This window comes from Neophocaena asiaeorientalis, unplaced genomic scaffold (assembly GCF_003031525.2).
Source record: "Neophocaena asiaeorientalis asiaeorientalis breed wild unplaced genomic scaffold, Neophocaena_asiaeorientalis_V1.1 scaffold180, whole genome shotgun sequence".
Taxonomy (NCBI): Eukaryota; Metazoa; Chordata; class Mammalia; order Artiodactyla; family Phocoenidae; genus Neophocaena; species Neophocaena asiaeorientalis.
In genome coordinates, this window is record NW_020173697.1 from 4,857,771 (window position 1) to 4,866,804 (window position 9,034).

Below are 9,034 nucleotides of genomic sequence, written 5' to 3' on the forward strand. Positions count from 1 at the left end.
TGGGTCCCCCTGCCCACGTGGCTGCTGGCAGCCTGGGCCGGGTCGGCGCCCCGCTGGCCTGCGCTGCGGCCCCGCCGAGCCTCCCCGCCGCCTCCCTGGAGACCGAGCCTGGCGGTCGCCCAGTGACCATGCTCCCCGGGCCGCCCACCTCTCCCGACAGCAGCTCAGCGGCCAAGCCAGACAAGGACAGCAAGGTGACCACCCCAAGGGCCTGCCAGGCGACCGGGGCCCGGCTCTCTGCAGTTAGACCCTGGTGTGGGAAGCTGGGGTCTGCCTCCGGGGGCTTCCGCCCCACGCCCTCGCTGACCTTAACTCCTCCTGTTTAGTGAGCCTTGCTTCTGGTTAATAGTCCTGCAGAAATGTACTTAATATACTGAGGGCTAGAAACGGTTGATCAGAAGTGTTACTTGTGGCTTTACTGTTCCTACACTGTGTTTGATTATAATCTGTGTGGATAGGTTTTCTCTTGACTTGAAATACAGGGGGGAAATTATTTTCTAATTTGATAGACCTTTTTAAAACCTCTCCTTTGGGCCTGAATTTGAAAGGAGATGTAAGTGGGAAGCTGTGTTTCAAAGACTAACTTCTGGTTGCGTTTGGAGACAAGGGAAACGCCTGGTGATTAAATGTGCACAGAAAGAGCAGAGTGACAGCAGATTCTACGCAATTGTGTTGTAATCACGACTTCCCCCCCAGTGTTCGTGCCTTTTCCCCAGAGCTGGCCTGCAGCTCTAGGGTCATCACCAGGTTCCGTGGTCATGTTTGTCGCTCTGTTTAAATGGTAAGGGAAGCCCGTAAGCAGGGGTTTGCAAGGAAACAAACTTTACAGGCTACTGAAAAGTTAATATTTAATTGTTGAGTTAACATGAGTGTTTTTGCAAAAGATTGGTGTCTGTTCATTGTTTATAATTAACTACGTTAAACTTGTACTCAAGCTGACATGGTCAACTTTGTCAGTATCTTCAGAAGAATTATTTTACAGTTTAGATCTGAAGGTTCCGGGACGGTGTGTCAGGGCCATTGTCACAGAGGAGGACAGACTCTTCAGCCGCAGGCCTCCCAGGGAAGCACTCATGGAATCTCTGAGGCTGAAGTACGCCTGTGCTAGACAGAATAATGGCTCCCCCAAGGATGTCCATTTCCTGATTCCTGAAGTTTGAGAATATGTTTCCTTACATTGCAAAGGGGATCTTCCGGATGGGATTCAATTAAAGGTTTAAAGGTGTTTGAATTATCCGGGTGGGCCCAGTATAATCACAAGGATCTTCATATAAGGGAGGGAAGAGGATCAGGGCCCGAGGAGATGTGGGGTCGGAACCAGGGAGCAGAGTGACCTGAGGAGGGGACCGCAAGCCGGGAAATGCAAGCAGCTCCTGGAACCGGGAAGCGGTGAGGAAACGCTCTCCCCCGGTGCCTCCAGAAGGACCCAGCCCTGCTGACACCGGGTTTTTGCCATGAAGTTTGGGGTGATTGGTTACAGCAGCAACTGATAAGGCCCTTACGTTTATCCTGCTGAGTCCCCATCCTTGACAAGTGGCCACTGGCCCCTGCTTGGACCCCTGTGGCCCCTGTGCCCTGGCTCCACAGCATCCTTGCTGTCTTCAGGCACCTCCGACTCGGAGAAAGTCGCTTCAGCACACACCTGTCTTCTGTGACTTCAAACCCTCTCTCTGTGTTTTGAGGGGCTATGTAGAAAATGATGATCTCAGTTCCTTGGTGGTCCAGTGGTTAGGATTCCACACTCTCAATGCCAAGGGCCTGTGTTCAATCTCTGGTCCGGGAACGAAGATCCCACAAGCTGTGCAGCAGGGAAAAAAAAAAAAGAAAGAAAGAAAGAAAATTGACGGTCTCCTTTCTACATGACCCCGGGAGGTAGTTCAGGGTTATCTTCTTTTTTGAAAGGCTACGCTCTACGGTTTTTTTTTTCCTATTCCTCATGTCACAGATTTCAGATGTCCCTTTCTAAGTCTGCCACCTCATTTAATGTTCCCAGCTCACTAAAGAGACTGTCCCAGTCACTCTAAACTCAGTGATCCCATGATTCGCACGAGTGTCACGCTGCCCCCATCACTCCATCCTGTTGCCCAGGACATCCGGGGGAGCTTGATGGATGCCAGATGAGATCTGAGCGTCTCTCATTCCTCCATCCAGACTGTTCCCCGGCTGCCCCATTGTCTCTGCTGTAACTGACTATAGCCAGCATCTCCTGGAAGAGACTCTTCCTCGGTCTCACTTCCTCTCCTAAGTCAGCCTTTCATCGAATACACTGTTCTAGGATTTTCCAGATGGTCTGCAAGGCGTGTTGTTGTGTTCTTTATGAAAATGAGGACTAGACACGCCCTTCTTTGGCCTGTTGAGTTGACCCTGATCCCAGGTTCACCAGGATCTGTCAGATTTTTTTCTTTTTTTGCGATACGCAGGCCTCTCACTGCTGTGGCCTCTCCCGCTGCGGAGCACAGGCTCCGGATGTGCAGGCTCAGCGGCCACGGCTCACGGGCCCAGCCGCTCCGCGGCACGTGGGATCTTCCCGGACCGGGGCACGAACCCGTGTCCCCTGCATCGGCAGGCGGACTCTCAACCACTGCGCCACCAGGGAAGCCCGATCTTTCAGATTATTGGTTGCATTTCCTCTGTCCGCTGGGGTGGACTCAGCCTGTGGGGAGGATTGGTTTGATCTCTATATCCCAGTCTCCTGCCCCGTTTCCCTTCTGTCAAGGGGCTTTGTTCTTCCTTTCCCTTCGGAAGGTGGCCCTTCCCTTTCTTCCTGTGTCTGAGGACCTGCATCCACCGCAAACGGCAGCTCCGCGTCTCTCGTTCTTCCTTTCTCGAGCGTAACTTGAGGCAGCACTCCACACACACACACACACACACACACACACACTTTGCTTTTGGTCATTAGCATTTTTGCCAGTTTAATTTAAGCTCATTCTGGTCTTCAGCTTCTTGAATTGCCACGGCCGTGATATGTTCTTCTTAGGGCCCTTCTCCCGATCCTCTTGTGGAGCCCTTTTGGCCGCTTCCTGGGGCATCACGTCAGTGCCTTTAGGTGGCTCTGCATTTTCATCTGCTGAGATAGTTGGCGTTTGTGTGCTTAGAACCTCATTCTGGAAAGCCCTCCCACTGCTCTTGAAGCATCTTTCCTTTTGAGTTTCCGGTCATGCGTATATTTTCTGGGAACTTTTAAAATCAGTTCTTTTACACTTCGGAGTTCAAGCCTGACGACGGGCAGTCTGTCTTGTGGGCACGCACTTCGGAGTCCTCACCCGCTGGACATCTCTGCCCCTGGGCTCTGCCTTTCCCCCAGGTGATCAGAGTTAGACCCTACGTTGCAGTTAGCTCGGCTTCCTGTGAGATTAAATTATCGGCAAGTCATGGACTTCCCTGGTGGTCCAGTGGTTAAGAATCCGCCTTCCAGTGCAGGCGATGTGGGTTCGATCCCTGGTCGGGGAACTAAGATCCCCCATGCTGCGGGCCAGCTAAGCCCAAGCGCCGCAACTACCGAGAGAGCCTGTGCTCCACGATGAAGAGCCCGCCCACCACAACAGAAGATCCTGAGTGCTGCAACTAAGACCCGACGCGGCCAAATACATAAATAAATAAATATGAAAAAAAAATTATCAGCAGGTCAAGGGAAAAGTGTATCCGAGATTCTAAGTGTATTAGAGATTCTAGTTTTAGTTGGGACTTGGCAGCCACTATCTAGGTTTTTGACAATTCCCTCATTATTTCTATCTTCCTTGTCATTCTGTGATCGGCATCACCCACGTACATAAACTCTCCCCCAGGTGAGGGCCCATCCATCGTGCCCTTCTCTCTGCACACGGGGGCCCGCCAGGCTGCCCCACATGGCGGGTCACTCCCACGTGTGCTCAGAGCTGTTCCTCTTCAACAGTATTTTGTCTGGAAGTCCTCGCTCACCAATTCTCAGAAACGTGTTTTTGCCCCGACGTGAAATCTCTAGCTAACTCTGTTGGTAACTGTGTTGTGTGGTTGGATAAATAGGTATTGGAAGCTCTGTCGTATGTTTCCAAACATCATCTCAGTTTTTTCTTGTTTGAAACTCAGGGCGTTTCTACCACTGTTTTTCTTCTTTCTGTAAGACCTCTGATAGCTTTTACGGTTATCAGTTTAACCGCTTATCTGGACATTTTTCTAACTTCATGTTCCATTTAAAGGCTTCGTTATTTGATCAGCTTGTCTCCAGGCAAATGTATTTCTCAGTCCTTATGAGATACTCATGTATATGTATATACATTTTTTATTGTTTTCTAATTATAAACTTTTTTAACTTCTGCATATTTATTTAGAAGTTAGAGAAGATCCAGACATCTAAAACCTAAATGTGATCCAGGGTTTCAAAGAAAACCACTAATATGGTGGCGTATACATGCTTTTTTCCCCTAGATACCAAAATATAGCAGATATTATTTTGGTCTATTAAGCTTTCATCTAGAAATAAAATCTTTTTCATTAGCACCAATTATGTAATCGGCTGTTCTTATAAACTCTGAGTTTTGTTGAAACATAACTGAGGCATTTTAAAAATGTAACAGTTTGATTTGAGCAAAATTCTGTTCAAATCAGGCAGTGCCACAGTGGGAGTGGTCAGGAGACACCAGCCAGGAGCTGAGGGCCAGGATTTTATAGAGAAGATGCAGAAACAAAGCAGGGAAATTATGTGATTGGCTACAGGTTAAGTGTCACCTTATTTGGGGAGGATTAGTCCTTTGTGACTGGTTGTCCTAGGTGTGGATTTCTCAACCCTGCAGGCAGAGGCCTGGTTTGCTTAGAGCTTGTCTAATGGCCTCTAATTAAAGCCTGATGGTTTAATTAACTCAACTGTCCTAATCTCACAACAGGAGAAGAGAAGAATCCATCTCTGACACCCTCCTCTTCGGCCCACCTCCCTAGTCCCTCAGGTGCTGGGAGCATCGTCCCCATATTGTCCTTTGTTCCCAAGCCCCCCAGCTGAGTGGTGCTGGGCCCCAGGCTCCTGAACACCTTCCTGGAAGGTGGCTTTCCTACACGTCCAGTTTAGTGCCCCAGATCCCTAACAACTGTCCCCTTCTTTGTCACTGTGCCGATGCTTGAGGACCCTTGCTGTTATTCTTGGGTTTCTTTTTTTTTTGTTCTTTTTTAAAATTTTATGTTTTGCCCCCTGGATCTTAGTTCCCCGACCAGGGATCAAACCCACAGCTCCTGCATTGGAAGCGCGGAGTCTCAACCACTGGCCCACCAGGGAAGTCCCATTCTTGGGTTTCTTGACTGGAGCATCCATCTAGGGTTTAAGTGCCCGTTTCCTTCTCTCCTGAACATTCATCCTGAAGTCCCTGCTCGTGGCTTCCTTTGCTCCGCGATCTTCCTTCCTCCCAGCTCGTGTTTTGCTGTCAGAAACAAGGTAGTCTGTGGCTTGGCTGTTTCGTTGAAACAGTTTCATCTGAAACTGTCTCGTTGTCTTAAGGAGAAGAAGTTCCCGCTGAACCGGGTCTGGAAGGTCCAGACCCGCCCGCAGAGCTCGGCCCCCTGGCCTCTGTGGCCTGCAGCCCTGGTGGACGGTCCCCAGAGCAGAGGTGCTTCCAGAGATGTGGCCGCACTGAGCTCAGAGCAGAGGGTGGGCTCGGATGAAAGCCCACGTCACCCCTGACAGTGATGACCGTTGATAAGCCTTAGGCGGTGAGGACAGTACTGAGTCCTGTTCCATCAGGTGGGTGTCAGGAACAAACATGGAGACTTGTGCAAGCACTGAGCAAGGTTCTTGAGCCCATTGGGGTTTAACCACATCTGGAATCTCACGTGGCCTTTCCCTCTCTCCATGCACGATGCCTCTTGAGCCGCGCGTCCACTGGGGCCAGCACCCCGTCGTCCTCCCCGGCCCTGCTGTGTTTCCTGTGAGCACCTGTGTGCCCGCAGGGCTGCGTCTCTGCCGGATGGTGTGAGCTGCTTGCTGCAGGTTCCTGCTGTGATCCCAGAGCCCAGGGCACTGAGGCATCGTATTCGATGCTCAGTAAATACTCGCTTAAGAAATGAGTGATTATCGTCAGACGATGGTGTGAATTAGGTGTCGGCGGTGGCTTTCCTGTGAACAGCACCTCTTATCGTTGGGAGCCTGACGACGTAGATTTTTGATACCAAAGGCCCAGAAGCCTCCCTCTTGCAACGTTCTCTGTGCATCTCAGGGCACAGCAGACCAGAGAAGAAGACAGGCTCGGGTGTGGGTAATGGTGAGTAGTTCAAGTGCGATTCATTTCTGCTTGGGAAGGAGCTCTGACGTGGCGTTTCCATAGTGTCCCCAGCCTCTGCTGTGTGACTAATACAGACTTACTGACTTTATGTTCAGACATTATGTTTATATGTGAAACTCTTTCTGGCTATCTGGTGATGATTTCCTGACCCAAATAGCTTTTTGTTTTCATATGAGATGTGATTTTAAATGATGAAATCTTCTGAAGAGGAATTATGACAGCAAAAACATTATACATCTAGGAATAGTTTCTTGGAAAAACCCACAGGAGAAGAATTATTAAGATTTATGTTAAAAGATATGCCCTTTTCCGTGCGTGCTAACATGACATTTTAAAAATTGCTTTGCTGAAGTGTATCTGTTATTAATTCATCCGTAGTTTTCATTTCTGCTGTTGTGTTTTGAGAAACAAAGGTGCCCTTAATGATACATGTCTGAGTTTGCAAAATTCTCTCAAGGGGCTCAGTGTTCTGCTAACATGGAAACACTGGAATATGGTATTCACAGCCCGGCTACTGGACCCTCCATGCCAGTGCCCCATCCCTGCCCGCAAACATCCCCACCCCATCCCCCATCCCATCCCCACACACCCCCTGGAAGTCACTGGAGCTGCACTTCATGCGTGTGACCCTTTAGAGGAACAAAGTCATCTTTCTTCTTAATCACTTTCGAGGCTGTTCCCCGAGAGGCATCCAGTTAACTGTTTTCCTGCCATGAGGACTGAGCTTTTAGGAAGAGTCTTTAGCCGTGGTTTCCTGAGACTGAGTTTATCACCAGACTGTGTTCTCAGTAGACCTGTGGGGCCCCGGGGCTCTCGTGTGCCTCTTGATGTCCCAGCGGGAACCGCTGAGGACCTGCAAGGGTGGACGTTCTTCCCAGCTCATGTATCAGCCCCGAGACCCCAGGCTCCCTCAGAGGAGGGGCAGATGTGCCAGCAGGTGTGTCCTTCCCCCTCACAGGCTGCCGTGTACATGGAATCACCATTACCCTGTGGAGTGCAGACTGTCCTCTCCTCGTTCCTCAGCCCTGGGTCCGGCCAGCTTGCTTCCCATCCCCCGTCCTCTGCCAGCTCATCTGTGTCTTGCTCTCGGCACTGGCGCCGTAGGACATGCAGGCTCGGGTACCTGGCCAAGTAATGTGGGACCGTTCACTGCAGTGCACACATGGCCCTACGGAAGGTGAAGGGGTGAAGCAGAAGCCAGAGAGGTGTGGCTGAGGCCTGGCCTGACTAAAGATGCAAGAGAACCTTCCTCAGGAGGGAGGGGAAGGGTTGGGGGGCTGATGTGCCAGCTCTGCAGCCTGAGCCCCCGACAAACAGAAATGGTCCAGCACAGCCTGCCCCTCCCCCCTTCATTCCTGCCCCGGGGGTTACAGGTGCTGTGGGTAGCGATAGCTAAATGGGGCCTGGGGGTGCAGACCCCCGGGACACTTGTTCATCTGATACATGATTACTTTTGTTTCTTCCTCTTTCTGCCAGCCTGCCTCTAATGAAACTGTGTTATTATGCCTCCCCCTGAGGGACTTCTACTGAGTCTGAACTCAGTATTCAGGAAAAATTCCTCAGTGTTCTGTCTCCTTAAGGGCCCCTCATAATTCTGCTTCCCTGTTAGTGGACCTTAATAATCCCAGCTTGCCTGGAGAGTGTTCTAAAGAATTATTTCTCTTAAGCGTTGTATTCTCAGGCCATGTTTTGAGTCAGCGGACCTGATGATGTAGTTGACATCTTAGTAAAACGATTTAAAGTGATGGTCGTTAACCTGTGCTTGGGCATCAGAAGAGCACTGACACTTGGGGTCTGGGCACGGAGGAGAGCCAGCCCTCTATCTGGTTTCCTAGCAGAGCAAAGATGTAGAGCCACGAGGTGGCTTCTGTGAGACGGTTAGGAAAAATTCTTACTTGTATGGTTGCTTGCCAAAAAGAGACATAAAAATAGTTTTTTATTATACTGAAGTGCTTTTTTCTAATTTTGTGGAGTTGTTTTTCGCTTTTTAATCGAGGAAGTACTTGCGCAATAGAAATGGTTTGACTTCTGTTATTATTGGTTTGTTTAATTTCATCAAGGTGGTGACAAGTGAACACTTCGATCAAAACATCACCCATCCCCTCCATGGACTTCCCTGGCGGCCCAGTGGTTAAGACTCCGCGCTTCCACTGCAGGGGGCGCGAGTTCGATCCCTAGTTGGGGAACTAAGATCCCGCGTGCCGCGCGGCAGGGACAAAAAAAAAACAGACATCACCCCATAAGTGATAAGCGTCAGGTCTATGGCTGTAGAAATGGGAGCAGGTTTATGCTAATTCAGCACACAAGAATTAGAGCTAGGGTAGGCAGAATTTCAAGAAATTAAAGCCATAATCTGAAATTTCCATTTTGTCCTGAAGTGCTACTTTGCCTTCACCAAGCCTGAGAGGTGAATAGGTGAGATTTGGGTTTCACATCATTTTTCTCTGCTTGTCTTACCTCCTCCGTGGAGGATGCCGATGAGCAGTGGAATGTCCAGAACTAGGGAAAATGCCCAGGCAGGTGCAGGGGAGGCCAAGGGCAGGTGAGCACACGGCCCCCGGGATCCAGACCCAGAGTCCCCAGACACCCACAGGCGCCCCTCGAAAGCTCACATCAGAACTTGAAACTGCAGCAACAGAACCATGTCTTCGACTCTCGTGCTTTTTTCTTTTTTCTAGAAAGAGAGAAAGGGGCTGTTGAAGCTGCTCTCCGGGGCCTCCACCAAGCGCAAGCCACGGGGGTCGCCGCCGGCCTCGCCCACCCTGGATGTCTAGCCGGGGGCTGAGCTGCTG

At 50.2% G+C, this 9,034-nt stretch overlaps 1 protein-coding gene across 1 annotated transcript in view; it reads left to right on the forward strand.

The window, feature by feature from the left end:
* The window catches only part of SH3RF1 (SH3 domain containing ring finger 1), a 145,022-nt gene extending 135,988 nt beyond the window's left edge, over window positions 1-9,034 (forward strand). The window contains exons 10-11 of the mRNA XM_024750518.1: window positions 1-194; window positions 8,921-9,034. Coding sequence (XP_024606286.1) covers window positions 1-194; window positions 8,921-9,016 — 290 coding nt within the window. The 3' untranslated portion in view covers window positions 9,017-9,034. The remainder of the gene's footprint in view (window positions 195-8,920) is intronic.